Below are 18573 nucleotides of genomic sequence, written 5' to 3'. Positions count from 1 at the left end.
AATACTCCATCACTCAAAAACTCAGTTTACAACAAAGTGATTTTTATTTAGAGAGGACTTGCACAGAGTCAAAAAGTGCTTTACAGGGCAAAGTACAAATACACAGAACAAATAAAATTACTATTAAAATAACATGAAATCACAAATTAACACAATTTGAAATACAATTGAAAGAGGTAACTTACAAATTGACAGTTTTTCTTAACTCATTTGACGTATTCGTTTAAGATCATGCACGTAATCGCACGCGCACCATCAACGAGCCTGACACCGATGCTGCAGTTACGCTTTGGGAAGTGGCAGTCGCGAGTAAAAAGATGGTCTACACAGATCCTTTAATGAACAGATACCTTAAATCTGGGGTGTTTTTCGAATCATGTTTAACCATGTTTACGAAGAGCCGAGTAGAACAACACAACAAATGAGCAAGGAAGGCAAATGCTTGTAAGTTTTATACAATTTTCAATAAAGATTTTGAAAAAATAACCAAGATGGCCGACATGGTGCGCATGCGCATCACAGACGTTCGACACATCGCTTACTCAAGCTTATTTATATACCACTGAACGTACAGAATCTTTGACGTAGTATGCCGCCACTGTTTCACTGAACTATTACCTAATTAATTAATCGTTGTGTTCTGTTAAAGTCGTCTCTGTGCACTTCTCGGTCTAGTTTAGCTTAGCCTAGCATGCTATCCGCTAACAAAGAGACGCATTTGTGAGCAACACTGCACTAAACTGATAGCAAGTGTCAGCGTAAAGTGTTGTGATCCTCATAACAAAATGTGTGCAAGAAGGACAGCAGAGTGCGAGGAGGAACTTTGTGGAACGAAAGAGGATAACGAGCAACATCGTCAACAACATGACGCAGTTTTTCAGACGCCTCGAAATGGAGTACACACAGCAGGTTTGTTCACGTCTCACTTGTTTCGGAAATATTGCACTTAAATCATTAACAATAATCCTGTGCTTACATGCACGGTGTGACGATTTCATTATATTCAACAATGTCTGCATCTCATTGCGGACCCAAGCGCGTAGTCAGCATTTCAAAAGGTTTGATCTAAATGCTGCATAATTTAAGTGTGGCAGTTTCACGATTAAATAGCCTATTTGGACTTTTTTATGTTTTAAGATGACTGATATGGCCTTTATTTAAAATATGCTTCTTTCAGACTGTGGTTGATAAAGTATGATGCATGCAAGGACATATTGTTAAATTCATGAAGAATACGCAATTAATAAAAACAAGAAGAAAAACACCGGCAGCAGGCTGCGTCGTGATAAGTCTCGAAGTCTGCCGATAAGGCGTGCCAGTGGCATGAAGTTTGTCCAAAAGAACTCGCCGTAGATTGCACGTTACAGAGCTACTCTTTATCAGGATGTAACCATACGTGCTTCATTAAACAATTCGTCATGAATTCGCACTGAACGTACTCAAGCGTCGACAAAGTGCGCCCATCACTACTTTAGTGAAGTCAAATATCGTCTTCGTGCGCGGCTAATTCATCTCAGTTCTCCTTGAAGCTTCTCAGTCTTGCTTATCTTACGTTAGCTTAGCTTGCTAAAAGCCAACACTGGAGAGGCGTTTGTTATCAACACATTGACTCAGCAGAGATTAAGTGTGAGTCTAAAGTGTCGTGATTATCACGTGAAAATGTACGCAAGTAGAGTCAAGTACGAAGAAGAGCTTCGTGGAGCACAAGAGGAGAACGAGCGACAACGTCAACTGCTGAGCTCTGTTTGCAATAGGCCTCCAGTTGTAGGTACGTGACAAAAAATAATAATAATCAAATCTTCTTTCAAGACGAACGTCACTGAAAAGAGCCGGAAAATAGGGATACAATATTTTTGAAATTTCGTAAAGATAAAGATTTGAGGAAGTTATGACAATTTAAAATACTTCAAAAAGTGGGTAAAATGACTCCTTGTTTCATGCTCAAAACATCACGATGGACAATTCCGAACTTAGTCACAAGTCCTATGACACCTGTGAGCAGGGTCAAACTGAGACTCATTTTCAGCCCTGGAGTTTCATGGCTCAGACCGGCCCACTTTAGTTTACCGTGTTTTAATGTAGATGCATATTTCATATGTATTAATATATCTAAAATAGTTTACCATTCCAATAACCAACGTCAATAGTTATGTTGCATATGATTAAAATTTTAAATAACTTACTAGATCACAATCAGTATATCTGAACAATTATGAAAACATAAAGTGAAGACTCAGTGCTGAAGAAATTGATTTGACCACCTCTCATATTCTCTAAACATAAAGCGTAAATAAGGAGATAATAAGGCAATGTACATGACAAATTTTCTATTTTTTTAAGAGCTCAAATAAAGAACTGCAATCACACGTTAACTTCCTTGTGAATTACTATTGGCAAGGACAGGGTTTACAAAATTGGGTACAAAATGTTAAAGTTAGTTTCAGTCACATTTAAAAACTAGTCATTTTTATATTTGTTTTTAATGTAATTACTACATTTTTTTAAATCTGAAAAAGCAGGTCAAGCCCTGCTATTTATCTCTTCCTTCTAGTGGGGCAGCGTGGTTTTTTTCCCCCTTCTATGTAACTTACTGTTCCCAACAAATATAAATACCACAACATTAAATTACTAGTAAAAACATGATCAGCCAAACATGCTATTGGACCATTATTTACACATCATATTGTTTGTTTTTGTGTTGCTTACTATTTCTTTTGTGTGCATGAATTGAATTCCAATATTTACATATTGGAGAGGTCTGTGGTGATGTTGATGACTCTGTCTGTGTAGTTTGAGTCTGTGGAAAATATAGGGTTGGATGAGGTAGGTTGAAGCATCTGTTGGCAGGAGGACGACTATTTGAGTGAAGAGTGAGGATCACTTTGTGACTGTTTTTTATTTGGGCTGATCAGGCTGATGTTATCAGCTGTTGTTCACTTCCTTGTCACTTGTCAATTGTTTTGGGAATTTGACATCAAGTGACGCATGTTGTAAAAAAAAAAAGTGAGCAGTCAGTAGATGTTAATTTCAGCTAACCTTTGACTCATCCGCCTAACTAATTTACAATAACTTAACTTCCCTGAGGTCACACACGCCCACTCGCCCAGTAGACTAGATGAATGTCAGCCATGCAGGAATTTGATGTTAGGTGTTTAAGCAAACACTGATGTGCCTTATTTCCTCTTTTATTAGACCTTAATTCCAGATTTAGCGGTTTCATGTGGAATTAGGATGGTAAAATTTGCAAGAGAAGGCAATTATTTTTTGGTGTATATTTTTTTCTGCCATTTCACTTCACGTTCACGACACACTATTAGTAATGCATGTTTTTTTTCTTTCTTAAACTTATCAGATTTCAGATTCACAAAACCTGGCTTTCACGAAGGCTTAGTCTGTTAGAAGACAAATGAAGAGGTCTTCACCTCTTCATTTGTCTTCTATTATATTTTTTATTTATTTTATATCTGGAACAATTACTGTTACATATCTGATGTGTTAGCGGTTAGTGATTTCCACATATAAAATACACAACATCAAAGACACAACAGACTGACTTTACCAAACCATGCGTGTCTTGTGTCCTGCAGAGATCTGTGAAAAATATCTTCGTCCTGAGAGGCAGGAGCCAGAGTTCCCCAGTATTAAAGAAGAGGATTTGGAGCCTCTTCAAGTTAAAGAAAAGGAGCAGCTGCAGCCTCCAAACATAAAAAAAGAGAACTTGCTACCATGCATTAAAGAGGAGGAGGATTTCACAGAGTTGCCTGTGACTGGTGTCCTTTTGAAGACTGAAGATGAACGTCAATATGAAGAGAGCAAAGGGGCAGAGCCTCCAAGCAGCAGCTTAAGACAACAAATGACATCAGAAGGTGATGAAGACCACCGTGGAGGTTCACAAGTAGATAGCTGGTTGGCTCCAATGTCAGATGGTGACGACACGTCTCGTACTGATGACGATGAACAGTCTGAATGTGATGTAATGTGTCACATTGACGGCAAACGTTGGAAATGTTCTCAGTGTGGAAAAACTTTTGGGTGTAAGTCTCAATTGAGAAGACATGTGATTAGCCACACTGGTGAGAAACCTTTTCCGTGCTCAGTTTGTGGTCGAAGTTTCTCTGAGAAGGGAAAGTTAAAAACACACACAAGAACCCACACTGGTGAGAAGCCTTATGCGTGTTCAGTTTGTGGTCGAAGTTTCTCTGAGAAGGGAAAGTTAAAACGACACACAATAACCCACACTGGTGAGAAGCCTTTTTCCTGCTCGCTTTGTGGCCAGTGTTTCTCTCGGAAGGGAAACTTAAAACAACACACTAGAACCCACACTAATGAGAAGCCTTTTTCCTGCTCAATTTGTGGCCAGAGTTTCTCTCAGAACAGAATCTTAACAATACACACAAGAACACACACTGGTGAGAAGCCCTTTGCCTGCTCAGTTTGTGGCCAGAGTTTCTCTCACGAGGGAGGCTTAAAACGACACATAGCAACCCACACAGGTGAGATACTTTTTGCCTGCTCAGTTTGTGGCCAGAGTTTCTCTAACAAGGGACGCTTAAAAATACACACAAGAACACACACTGGTGAGAAGCCTTTTGCCTGTTCTGTTTGTGGCCGAAGTTTCTCTCACAAGGGAGGCTTAAAAACACATACACGAACCCACACAGGTGAGAAGCCTTATGCGTGCTCAGTTTGTGGTCGAAGTTTCTCTGAGAAGAGTAATTTAAACAGACACACAAGAACCCACGCAGGTGAGAAACTTTATGCCTGCTCAGTTTGCGGTCGAAGTTTCTCTCAGGAGAGGAACTTAAAAAGACACACAAGAACCCACACTGGTGCGAAACCATTTAGTTGCTCAGTTTGTGGTCAAAGATTCCCAAGTAAGGCCAAAGCCAAGAGGCACAAGTGTGCTGGTGAAAATAGCTGTGATTGATGAATTTTCATATGATCTAATTCCTGAATTTACATTTAAAATAAAGCTGAAATCACATCTACCGCTGAATGAACGAATGATTTGTGTACTTGTAAAGTGTATTGTATGTGCCTTGACTTACCCTACTTTTACATTTGTATTCAAAATATTACATCAACCTGACAAGGTGCTGCAGATTAAAATGATCTAATGACTATCGACCTTTTGCACGTGACATCACAGCCTTCATGGGAACGCCCCCTGCGGCACGGACGGCAAAATAACCACTTACATCTTTTGAAACCCTTGAAACTCGTAAAGCGTATAGTCTTGTATCTGATCAATTATCTTCTAAAATGGTCAGATCTAACTGTGCGGTAGCTTGTACTGAGAGACGAGGGTGTACCCCAAACTTGGCTTTTTATCACATGACTGCTGATGAAAATAGAAGACGGATGGATAGCAAGACTATCACTGGCAGCCCTCAAAATATTCACGGATTTGCAGCGATCATTTTTTTACGGGGTTAGTAGATCACTGCGGCATGACTCAGTGGTTGAGTGGTCGTCTCCTTTCCGTAAGGTTGTGGGTTCGATTCTTATCCCTGGTGACCATGTCAAAGTGTCCTTAAACAAGACACTAAACCATGATTTTCTCCCAGTGGACCTGGCAGCGCCTCGCATGGCAGCAGTCGACCAATGGTGTATAAGCGTGTGTGTGCATGGGTGAATGTGAGGCTTAATTGTAAAGCGCTTTGGGCACCATATGGTGTAGTTAAAGCGCAATGTAAATGCAGTCCATTTACTAGCAAACCAACACTAACAAAGATTAGAACAGGTGTCGAATTACAGCGTATTTCAAATCACAATAATGAGCCAAATAGTTACCTGTCCACTGCACATACACAAACTACGCTCTTAGTTCCATATGAGTTCAGTATAGGTCGGAATGTGTAAAAAAAAATAGGGTCCGGTAGTCTAAAACGCTTAATGTAAAAAAAAAAAAGAAGCTCAACATGGCTTAATGTTAGAAAACTACGGACAATCGCCACCAAGCTACACGTTCAGGGTTGTTGTTGTTTTTTTTAAACATTAAACACTTGTGACTGTCCCGAGTTTTATGTAACAATAAAGCGGTCAAAGAATAGCATTAGAAACACGCAGGAGCATGCACACTACGATGGCTCAGAGAAACCACATTTCGCAAGTCAACCACAAATTTGTATTTTGCGTGAGAAAACGAGCATCTTGGTGACCGACGGCGACTTGGCAGCCTGTCGTGAGCGACGAAAGGCTGAGCGAGCCTGAATTAGCCGGAGCAGCTAGTGGGAGGAGATAGTTATTATAGTTAGTTCCCTTTTATATATATCATGACACACCCCCACCCCCATCCATGTTTAATATCAAAGCTAATTACAATGACAGTGATTTTAAATAATGTAAGACAAATTGTAATCATCTATTTGTATTCTTGTAAATGTAAGTCTTGTGTGGACGTTTTAACTTTATCGCTCTCCTGTCTACTTACACAACTGTAAATTGATGTGTACTTTTTCTTTAAATAGGCTTGTGAACAAATGAATAGATACAATAGTGACACCTAACGGTCAACTTGGCGACCCTCACGTATGTAAATGAAATGGCTCCTACATATTCTTTGTGTAGAGATGAAAAGTGTACCTGATTATGATCCTGAATAAAGTACTGCTCTTCAAATGCCTTTCTCTCCATGATTTGCACACAGGTGTCAAACTAAGTTTTGTCACCAACCCCTTTGTAGTTACAGCTTACTTCAGAGGGCTGTTATGACGGTGAAACCAAATGTTTATACGTCACATCGTATTAGTACGTATAGTATACACAACAAGATGATGGATTAAACTGCTTGTCAATAACATTTTATTTTGAAAAACGGATGTAGGTCTCCTCTATAGCGTCCCTTCACCCACACTACCGTAAATCCTAGAAAAGGGCGAACTTAAATTGAAGAGCGGCTGGCTTGACACCGTAAAAAGAAGAGGCGGCTAGCTTCACCGCAGTAAACAATCACCACATTATTTTGGATCATATTGGCATTCAGCCCTTCCTCTATGTAGAACCAAAACTGCCAAAATTCAAAATTAATTAAAACATTAAGTAAAATAAATAAAGGAATGGCTAAAAGGGCGGCACGGTGTCCGCCTCCCAGTGCAGAGGACGTGAGATCGATTCCGGGCTTTGGCCTTCCTGGGTGGAGTTTGCATTTCTCCCCGTGCTTGCGTGAGTTTCCTCCAGGTACACCAGTTTCCTCCCACATTCCAAAGACATGCATGGCAGGTTAATTGAACACTCCAAATAGTCCATAGGTATGATTGTGAGTGTGGATCGTTGTTCGTCTCTTTGTGCACTGCGATTGGCTGGCAACCAATTCAGGGTGTACCCCGCACTGCCCAAAAGCCAGCTGGGATAGCCTCCATACATTCACATGCATATGTCGCTCAGTGAGATACAGAGAACTTTTCATTTATTGATTTATTTTAATTTCCACTTTATAAAAAATGATGCTGACACTGGGAACTTCCTACACTTTTTATTTGTAAAAATAAACAAATAAAATAAAATTAAGAAAATTATGTTGAAATGTTGGAAAACTTTATTTACAGTAGAAAACTTTAAGGGAACCATTTACTTACTTAGTTTTTAATTTAGCTTCACACATGCTGATGACCTTGAAAGCTTCCTGCAATTTTTATTAGAATTTTGAACAAAGCTGTCAATTCTGTATTTATTTAAAATTAAAAGAAAGAAATTCTTAAGAGTAGTAACAGAAATTAAAACTAATGGTCACATACGCCCACACATGAATACAGCAGCAATTAAACTTTTATTAAAGCCAGAAAAAGACCCCACCCTTCCATCAAGTTACTGTCCGATTTCACTAATTAACACTGATATTAAAATGATCACTAAGGCTTTCACATCTAGACTAGAAACAGTAATCCCGACAATCATTCATAGCAACCAAACAGGCTTTATTAAAGATCGTCACTCTACTAATAATATTAGGAGGCTCTTTAACCTTATTAGCATGTTACAGCGGCATGATAAAAAGGCAGTTATTATATCATTGGATGCAGAAAAAGCTTTCGACAAAGTTAACTGGTCCTTTCTCTTTGCTGTTTTAAATAAATTTGGCTTTGGGAAGTCATTTATTCACTGGGTGTCAGTATTATATGATTCTCCTAAAGCTACAGTTTCTACTAATGGGATTATATCTCAGAGTTTTTTACTCTACAGAGAGGCACAAGACAGGGATGCCCACTGTCGACTTTATTATTTGCAATATTTATTGAACCGCTTGCATTAGCCATACGCCAGGAAAGAAGGATTCAAGGAATTTACTCTGGGGTAACAGAACATAAAATGTATCTATATGCCGATGATATTTTACTTTATTTAGAAAAGCCTGCTATTTCGTTAGGGGAAGTATTTAACTTAATAACTAAATTCTCACAGTTATCAGATTATTCTATTAACTGGACAAAATCAAGGGAGGGAGGGGGGTGCTGGGGGGGTGTCTGGGGGTTTGGGGGCCTGGGGGCGGCTGGGGTTGGGTTGGGGTGGATGGCGTGGGTGGATTGGGGGCGGGGGGTCGTGGGGAGAGCGGGGGCTGTGGACCGGTGGGGTGCCTGGCGGGCCTGCAGTGCCCCGTCCTGCTGCGTTGGGTTGGGGGCGCGGGCCGTGTTGGGGTGGGGGGCGCTCCTGCTCCTGGGTTTGCTCTCCGGCCGGTGGCCCTGGCGGGGTCCGGGGGTCGTCCTTTGGCGCTGCCGCGGCCTGGGGGGCCCTGAGGTGTTGCGCTTGCTCTGTCCTGGCGGGGGTCCACGGCTCCCCTCTTTGGTGGAGATTTTCATGCATGCCAGATCCACCACACCAGCATCTATCGAAACTCAGACACAATCTGCTTCTTCCTCAGGTCATTGAATCGGTGGAGGCTGGTGTCTGTGGATCTCACTCTGCTTCGTCTGTCCTACCTTCCTTTCCTCAGTCTCTCCTTTGGTCTCTTGAGGTCTCCCTGATTTGTTGGAATTTAGATGTTTCTGGGGTTGGTAAAGAACTCTGGTTGGTGGCCCGGTGGGTGGTGTCTGGTCGGTGCTGGATTTCACTTTCCTTTCTTTTTTTTTTGGTCCTTCCTCGGGTCTCCTGACGGCGGTGTTCGGTTTAGGTGAACGGTATGGGATTTTTTAAATAGGTTTTTGGTGAACTAACGAATACACACACACTCACATGCACGCACGCACGCACACACGCACGCACACACGCACATACATATACTCACCCACATACAAAAAAAAAAGCAACGATGATGACATTACCGAATGAACAATACTGAGCTCTTTAAGAAAAAAAAAGTAAAAGTCAATATGAGAAAGAGTGTCGTGATGTAGCAGCAAATGGAGATGCGTTCCCACTTCGAAGCCATTTCGAGATGATGTTCTTGGGTTGCTGCTGGAGGGCACTGTCAGCTTCTTCAGGACCTTAGGGTAGACTGCCTGGTCCCAGAATGAGTCACCGGGATTATTCTGCCCGTATACCGTAAACTCAACCTTTGTTGAATTATGTCATCAACGGGGCAGCTGACACTGGACCATTAGACGTGGCTTTCCGGTCGTTGTCAGGTGGTGGGATTGCTGAGCCTGAGGCGGATCTGGCGGGTCGTGTAGACGAGATGTGGAACCACGTGTTCCCCTTTCCGTGCAGGCAAACTGCAGAAGATGTTCTCTCCTTCACCTTGTGGGGTCTGAGCCCAGCTCAGACCATTTTGGTTAAATCAATTTCAACCATATATATTCACAATCATTTATTTCTGACGGAGCATCTGGTTGTTTTTTTTGTTAGCTGGGAGTTAGTAAATGTTAGTTGTTTAAGTTCTGGAGGTCCTGGAACGTGCGTCTCTTCCAATGGAGCTGTTGGAGCCGGAAATGGTCTGTTGGTATGACATTTAAACGGAGTCCAGCCTTTGGCTGAGTTTAGTGACATTCGCACATTCATTAATGCAACAGGAAGAGCTTGTAGTCAATTCAAATTTGATGAGGCCAGTGCTTTCGCCAATTTTTCATTAATATTTCCATTCATTCGCTCAACCTGTCCTTGGGATTGGGGATGATACACTGAACCAAATGTGTGTTTTAGCCCCAATGCTTTTTCTACTGCTTGTAGATGTTTGTTTTTGAAATGGGTTCCAATGTCTGATCTAATTTTTCTAGGAAACCCATGTGATGGTATGTAATGATTAATCAGATGTTTTACTACTTACTTTCAAATTTGCAGGGATATGCCTCTGGCCATCCTGAAAAGGAATCCACTATTACCAGCAAATATCTGTATCCTGACACTGGTTTTATCATGTCAGTGAAATCCATCGAAACCACCTGACCAGGAGCAGTCACGTCCGGATCGTGAGTGCCCTGGGGAGGTTTAGATGTAGGCATACTGTTATACCTGCTGCAAACACTGCAGTCCTGTAGTTCACTTTTAACAATTTGTCTCATGAAAGGATGCCACCAGGTGTGTAGTCGTCTCAGTGTTTCTTCCACACCAACATGGCATATTCCATGGGCTTCAGAAATTAGATTTTTCAATTGTTTCTGAGATGGAATACATTTACCTTCTTTTCACCATATACCTGTTTCATCTTTTTGTCCCCCTTTGGACATCCACACACTCTTTTCTTCTGGACTTGCTTTTACCTGCCACAACTTAACTGTTTCTGTGGTTACTTCTTGTCCTTCTCCTAATTCACTTTCGCTCACCATCAATTGTAATGTTGGGCTGTAGCCCGCCGTTTCCTTTGCCGCTTTGTCTGCCGAATAATTTCCTATCTCCCCCTTCTGATAAAGAACAGCAGAAACACTGCTGTTTTTTTCAGAAACATCCAGATAGAACATGCGACTGTAATCATGAATCGCAAGAGCTGCAGCATGGGAAAGATGCTGTTTCAAGGAGATAAAGAGCAAAGACCTGGTGGCTTCAAGACAAGAAGTTTCAGATGGAGCTGCCAGCAAGAGGTCATTCACATACTGCACCAGGAGAACACCAGGGGGCAATTCAAGTGGAGACAGCAACTGGCGAAGACAGTCGTTGAAGAGTCCAGGTGAAAGGACAAAGCCTTGAGGCAGGCGATTGTAGGAATAGCAAACACCATTCCAAATGAAAGCAAAAAATAGCTTAATTGAAGGATGGAGTGGAATGCAAAAGAAAGCATTAGCCAGGTCAATGCAAGTGAAATGAGTGTGGGTTGATGCAATTTGAGACAATGCCGAGTGAGGATTCGGGACAGAAAAAGTAGGAGTTAAGACGGCCGTCTTAATCGCTCGTAAGTCATGGACCATGCAAAACTTTCCAGTATCTTTCTTCTCAACGGGTAAAATAGGCGTGTTATAATCAGAGCCGGAAATTTCACACAACACTCCTGCTTTGAGCAAACCGTCAATTGTTTCCGAAATGCCAATCATCCCAGCCTCTTTTACAGAGTATTGGGGAACATATATTTGTCCTGGTTTCATCTGAAACACAACAGGTGAGACGTTACAGAGACCAACATCAGTGGGATCCATGGACCACAGGGATGTGGGAAAGAAATCAAGAAGGTAACCAGCAAAATCGCTGTCGGTTGTTTCACGTCCATGGTGCCAATCCAGAAGCTGGTGCTCCAAAACGGAAGTGGGTAAAAATGTGTTAGACTGAATCCAATAAGCATCAAGTGACGGGAAATAGAGCAATTAAGAGTGAAATACATTTTGCCAATCAGTGGCCTGTGTGCATGCCAGGACAAACGGACAGAGATACTTCGCTGTGTGCTGAGGTGAGATCATCAAGGAGACATGTGGGAGTTGTTTAAGGACACCGAAAAGGCGACACCTGGTTTGCCTGCAAACAAATCACCCATGTTCAATTCTCATATGTCGTTTTCAATTTCCTGAAATGCCTCGCTATAGCTCTCATCCCCTGATCTGCCATAGTACAGAGTGCAATGCATACAATCAGTTACCATATCATAAATCTGAGGTTACGAACCCAAGGTGACCAGAGAGCTCAGAAGTGCTCAGCTTCGAGCCAACAACTGGAGTCAATATCCACTCTTGCCCAGTAGATGTCGGCAGTGGCGCATGCCACAGGGCATTGTTCAACAAGCGGGAACTGGGAGGTGGCACTGGAGGCAGACGAGGCAGAGCAGCAGTAGGTGTTATCATCCGGGAAATTCCAGGATAAGTCCATCAGGGCTGCATTTGATGAGAGGGCATGTGGCGATGAGGAGATCTTTGCCCCAAAGATTGACTGGACAGTTAGGTGCAAACACAAAAGAATGCAAAAGAGTATGTGAAAAAAGAGTGTTTTCTTCCTGCTTTTTCAGATTTTGCAACTGCAACATAGCAAGTTGTGTTTCTGTACTTTAGTGTTTGTCTACCATAGACTCTTTTTCTTCAGCATGTCTCCTTAAATGATGTTTAAGATGTGATAACCACCGGTCAACCTCAGCACCGGGAAGATCCGGATTGGCCTACATGGCCTGTGCCACAGACTTGGGAACGCCCTTCAAAATGGCTGCTCTGAACACTTGCGAATGCAAGGTGGAGGCCGTAGGAGCGGCCTCCTCATCTGCTTTGGGAGGGAACACTAGATTTGAAATAACACACTCAGGGAGGGTAAACAAAGGTCTAAGATGACAAGGTTAAGTAATTTTCTCGCATATGAGCCTAATTATCAGGGAGAGAGAAAAAAAGAAAAAAAAGTTTTTTTTTTTTAAACAATTTAAAAAAATTAACTACATTTTACATTAACTCTTTGACCGCCAACAACGTTTGATAGCGTTTAGTAAAATCCAAATGAGTGCCGCCAAAGACGCTAAAAGACGTTCACTATGTTTATTTTTTTTAAACGGATGGAGGAAGACCTTGGCCAGCTGTGCTGAAAGTATCAAGCAGATCGAGTTAGTATAATGACTATTTATGGGCTTTAGATGGCAGCGATGACTCTCTTTGGACAAGATCGGGTAGGAGTCAGTAAAAGACGTGAGGCGGAGCTAGAGGGTTGAGGGGAGAGTGGCTGAGGAAGCGAAAATAGCGACCGGTTGCAAGCAGCTCACGCTTGAGCATTTTTTTCAAAGAAGAAAAGCATCGACCAACGCTAAAGAGCACATTGATGACGATGATGACGATGGTGACTCCGAGGTTGACGCCGAAGTTGAAGCGTTGACGTGGCAGCTTCGACCATGTCGTAAAGCCTCACCGGCTAGCGATGCTAACGCCGGAAAACGTGGTGCACAACCGAGCACTACTACACAGGCGGACGTTCAATCGGACGATGAAGAGTACCCTGAGTCCAATGGATATTCTTCGGAGGAATGGGTACAGTCTGATCACAGAGACACTGATTCGGACAGTCTTTCATCCTCAGAAGACTGTGAAGGTAAGCACAAACTTGCTATGAGATTTCTAGTAATCTAACTTGTCTAACTTTTCCGGCGAGGTGCTAGCAGCGTGTGTAATGTGAATGTACAATTCATACATCGTGGATCGTGCTCACAGCGACGTCCCACTGCAGTTTCTATTTGATGGTAAATGTCTTCTATAATTTACAGAATGTACATCAACCAGTGGATCCAAGAAAACATTTAAACATATATATTTATATATACATATATTGCATCACACTGATCTAAAATACATATTATATGATATTGAAATGTATATTTGCAGACCCCAAAAATTCTGGCTGGCATGTAGCAGGCTGGCAGCCAACCACATTCCCCTTTACTGTAAAACCAGGACCAAGGGGTGCCGCAGCAGAGCTGAATTCGACCCTGCCAGCTGACTTCCTGCAGCTGTTCATCACGGACGAACTTCTCCAGCACATTGCTGACCAGACAAACCTCTATGCACGTCAGTCTATGCAGAAGCAGACTGAAAGTCTGCCACACCGTAGGAGTCGTGCTTGGAAGCCAGTGTCTGTGTCCGAACTAAAAAAAATGTTTGCACTCCAATTTCTTACTGGGTATAAAAACAAGCCCAGTATAGAAATGTATTGGACTCAAGACGAAATAGAAACGACACCATTTTTCAGTCACGCGATGCCTCGAAACCGCTTTCAGCTCATCTGGAGTTTCCTTCATTTCAACAACAACGAGAGACACAGTCCAGACGACAAACTATTCAAAATCCGTCCTGTTTTCAACCACATTGTCCAGAAATTTAAAGAACTGTTCCAACCCAGGAGGAATGTCTGTATTGATGAGGGAATGATGAGTTTTCAGGGACGTCTTTCATTCAAAGTATACAACCCCCAAAAACCGATAAAATATGGGATCAAGTTATACATCCTGTGTGACTCCCAAACAGTGTTTCAATATGCAACCCTATGTAGGTACCAGTTGTTCTCTGCCTGATACAGGTTTCAATTTACTAGATCGTCTGCCAGGAAATGGGTACACACTCTTTATGGACAATTTTTATAATTCTATCGGCTTGTGTGAACATCTCCTGGCAGCACCTATCAATGTATGTGGAACACTGAGGAAAAACAGGGGTGAACCCAGTGAGATCACTTGCCTAACAAACACTGGCCTTGTGGTGGTGGTGGTGGTGGGGGGGGGGGGGGGCTGACTGGTAAGACACAACACAAAGGTTTTGGTTGTGGCATGGCAGGACAAACGTTTATTGAGGATGGTGACTACTTTTCACAAAGATGAAATGCGGACAGTGGATGTGTGGCGGAAGGCACAGAAAAAAAGAGTGCCTTTCCAGAAACCAGTGTGTGTTCTGGACTACAATGTAAGATGGATCAGAACATCTCTTACCACCCATTCACGCGTAAAACATTGAAATGGCACAAAAAATGTGTTGCCTATCTTTTTCAAATATGCATGTTCAATGCATATATCCTGCACAAAACTAAAAATCCTGGGAAGTGTCAACACATTTTGGAGTTTATCCAGCAGGTGGTGAGAGGGTGGCTGTTGCCACAAGACAAGGAGGAGGAGGAGGAAGTTGTTGCAAGTATAGGAACTGAAGGACACGAGGAAGCCAGAGGTAACACCAGGTCACCGTATAATGATCCAGACAGTAGACCTGATGGCAACATGGCCCAACACACACTGCAATACATACCTGCTACTCCCCGGAAAAAAAGGCCGGCATGAAAGTGTAGGGTCTGCACGCGAAGGGGCAATCACAGTGAAACTAATCGGTGGTGCAAATCCTGCTGCGTCCCCTTGCACGCAGGGGAGTGTTACACAATATACCACACAAAAAGAAAAATGGTGTAGTTGAAACATCCACACAATTGTAAATAGTACCACACATGCACAGTTGCACACATTTGTAAATAGTTTGCCAAATTGTTTTGTCAAATTGTTACACTGTTGAATGCAAATAAACATATTTTGCTATCAAAAAACACTTTTTCATTGTTGGTGGTAGTGTTTTACAGAAGTAAAGCACTGTTTAGGTGTTTGTGGCATCATTCATGGGAAAAAAAAAGGTGTCAAATTCACTAGAGTGCATGAAATAATATTGTTTCACAAAAAGCTTGATTTCTTCGGATTTTGGTCCAAAACAGAGCATTTGGGTGAAACTAACCTATTTTCTATTGTTGATTACTGAAAAACTGAATAAGGTAGAAACAAACTTTTTTTTCTGATGAAAGATGAGAGTTCAATCTTTCATTTGGTAGTATCTGTGTTTCCATAGTCCAAACACAATTTTCTGTGGACCTTGAAAGATCAGTCAAAATGCTTAAAACAGCTGGCACCCACATATCCTCTTTTCTGAAAATGCTTGGCAGTCAAAGAGTTAAAATATTCAACTATAAAAGCGGACATAATTGTATAAAAAGAACACGGATTTCACCTGCTATTAACATTTGTCCCGTAACCGCTCTCTGCACTGCTTGAAGCCAATTGGCACCACCAGATTGCATAGGCGGAAGTTTCTGCATCTCACATCAGTGGGAGAGAAAGGTTTGTAAAACATAGCAGAGTTACCAGTGGGCGGGCCAACTTTGGCTAACATGGGTGCCTGCAAGATTTGGGAACGAGTCACAGGTCGATGAGGAGGAAAAGCTGGACCTTTGGAAGATTCCTCTGGTTCAGGTGGGCACCTGAAAAATTCTGGACATGACACTTTAACTCTGCTACTTAATTATGTAACTGAGCAATGTACAACCTGTTTTCCACTTCCTCTTTCGAAAGGCCTGTAGCTGCGTAATCCGCAGCGCCATCATTCTTGCTCTCGACTCATTTTCACAACTTTCTTATCATTCTCTCTCACCCTCCCTTTTGAAGACAACTCACCAGTTCAGCCTTCTTTACCTTTTTTATTTTTTATTGTTATTATTTTTTTAACAGTTACTTCTCACTTCCCTCCCGTTCTCTCTTTCACTCCCCCGTTCTCTCTCTCACTCCCCGCACAGTCACATGCATTCCTGATTTACTCACCAAACACACTTATTCAGAATGGTTTGGTATTTGCCGCAAATTGAACCATTCACTTTCCCTATGAAATGTTCCCTTTATTTTGTTTTATTTATTGATTTATTTATTTACTTACTTACTTATTTTTTTATTATTATTATTTATTATTATTATTTATCTTTTTATTTGTGTTACTTCATTGACGTCTTTTGTGGTACCACACTTTCCTTATTCAAAGACACTTGCTAATTCCCAAACAAAAGTGTCCGAGCCTTAATTTCTCAGAAGTGGTGAAACTATTCCTCTTATTTCAAGAGTGCTTGACTAGGACCAAACAAGCACTCGAACCTTAATTTATCAAAACCACTCGAACTTCTTATTCTCTTATTTCTCTTCTTTCTTATGCGCTTATTTCTTTGTAATGTTACCCCATATACAAGGACTTCAGTTTCTAATATTGTAAGATAGAACGAAACCACCTTGTATGTTTAATGTCTTAGTAAAACCAAAAACAAGGATTTTCTATTTCTAGGATTCCATAATGTAACGAAACTACCTTGTGTTATAGATTTACTAATATCTGTTCACTCAGATCTCATATACAATTTTGTCACAAATTAGATGACGTGAAAACAGGTCTCGGAGTATTCAACAGACAGAAAATCAACTAGGAGGATAAATGTCCTCTAACCTTTAATTACTTTGACGCCAGATGTTCTGTCTGTTGGATCAACACCTCAGCCCGAAATCACGTCGGGGTCACCAATTGTTGGAAGAAATGCTTTGTCTTCCGCGTGTTCGTTTTCTTTTGGGTAGAGAGAATGTTGATTATCTGAATACAGGCTGGAGATAGATGAACAGTTCCTTCGAAGGTTTTATTTCTACAGAATATTCCGGGCACACGTAAGTGACAGACAATGGTTGCAGCTTCTCACAAGTGCAAAGATTTCAGAGGCCTTACAACATTCTTATACTATCTTGAAGGGCAGTACCACAAAACCCCCAAGCCCCCAGCGAACAGCCCACCCGGAGTTCACCAGACATGAGATAAGACTTTTGAAGACATCATTCAAACACATTGACTTCAACCACAGACACTGGCCCATTGATGTGGAAATAGCGGAGGTTCCCCAGTCACGACGGCACCTGGCAGAAATTGCGATAACACTCACAAAGCTCTACTGAGGAAATAGGGAAATTAAAACAGTTATGACTAAATCTGGGCGCGGCGGCGAGGCGGAGGCGTCGGTGTCGGCCGACGCGCACCGCTCGCCGCTCCGCCGGCCGGCCGATCTTCCCTGACATGCCGGGAGGGTCGGGGCTCCGGGGCGCGGCCGGAGCTGGGGCACGGCGGGGGTAGGTTGGTGGTTGTGAGCCACCTCCCTTATCCCCGTCCCCGCGCAGCGACCCCCGTCCTCAGCCGCGCCCCTCGGCCTGGTCAACGGGTGGGGGAGATTTATTATTATTATTTTTTTTCTTTAATTTTTTTTTTTAAAGAGCTCAGTATTGTTCATTCGGTAATGTCATCATCATTGCTCTTTTTTTTTATTTTTTTTAAAAAATATATATATATATATTTTTTTTTTGTATGTGGGTGAGTATGTGTATGTGCGTGCGTGCGTGCGTGCGTGTATTTGTTAGCTCACCAAAAACCTATTAAAAAAAAAATCCCATACCGTTCACCTAAACCGAACACCGCTGTCAGGAGACCCGAGGGGACCAAAGAAAACAAAGGAAAGTGAAATCCAGCACCGACCAGACACCACCCACCGGGCCACCCACCAGAATTCTTCCCCAACCCCAGAAACATCTAAATTCCAACAAATCCAAAAAAAATTAAAAATCAGGGAGACCTCAAGAGACCGAAGGAGAGACTGAGGAAAGGAAGGAAGGACAGACGAAGCAGAGTGAGATCCACAGACACCAGCCTCCACCGATTTAATGACCTGAGGAGGAAGCAGATTGTGTCTGAGTTTCGATAGACGCTGGTGTGGTGGATCTGGCATGCATGAAAATCTCCACCAAAGAGGGGAGCCGTGGACCCCTGCCAGGACAGAGCAAGCGCAACACCTCAGGGCCCCCCAGGCCTCGGCAGCGCCAAAGGACGACCCCCGGGCCCCGCCAGGGCCACCGGCCGGAGAGCAAACCCAGGAGCAGGAGCTGCCCGCGCCCCCGACCCAACGCAGCAGGACGGGGCACTGCAGGCCCGCCAGGCACCCCAC

At 42.4% G+C, this 18573-nt stretch overlaps 1 protein-coding gene across 2 annotated transcripts; it reads left to right on the top strand.

Annotated features, from left to right (window-relative positions):
• Positions 1-483: 483 nt before the first annotated feature.
• On the top strand, positions 484-4989 carry LOC147162089 (uncharacterized). 2 transcript variants are annotated; one of them, XM_086096878.1, is made up of 2 exons: positions 484-909; positions 3588-4989. In XM_086096878.1, exons 1-2 carry the CDS (start codon positions 786-788, stop codon positions 4925-4927), a joined length of 1464 nt encoding a protein of 487 aa, XP_085953004.1. In that variant the 5' UTR covers positions 484-785; the 3' UTR covers positions 4928-4989. The 2 variants fall into 2 exon arrangements, with proteins under 2 accessions (XP_085953004.1, XP_085953005.1); XM_086096879.1 differs by lacking the exon at positions 484-909 and adding an exon at positions 1343-1768.
• The last annotated feature ends 13584 nt before the right edge of the window (positions 4990-18573 follow it).

Source organism: Leptonotus elevatus, chromosome 15, assembly GCF_054856555.1.
Source record: "Leptonotus elevatus isolate MCC_2025b chromosome 15, RoL_Lele_1.0, whole genome shotgun sequence".
In the NCBI taxonomy this organism is placed as follows: Eukaryota; Metazoa; Chordata; class Actinopteri; order Syngnathiformes; family Syngnathidae; genus Leptonotus; species Leptonotus elevatus.
This window is presented reverse-complemented; position numbering and strand designations above follow the sequence as displayed.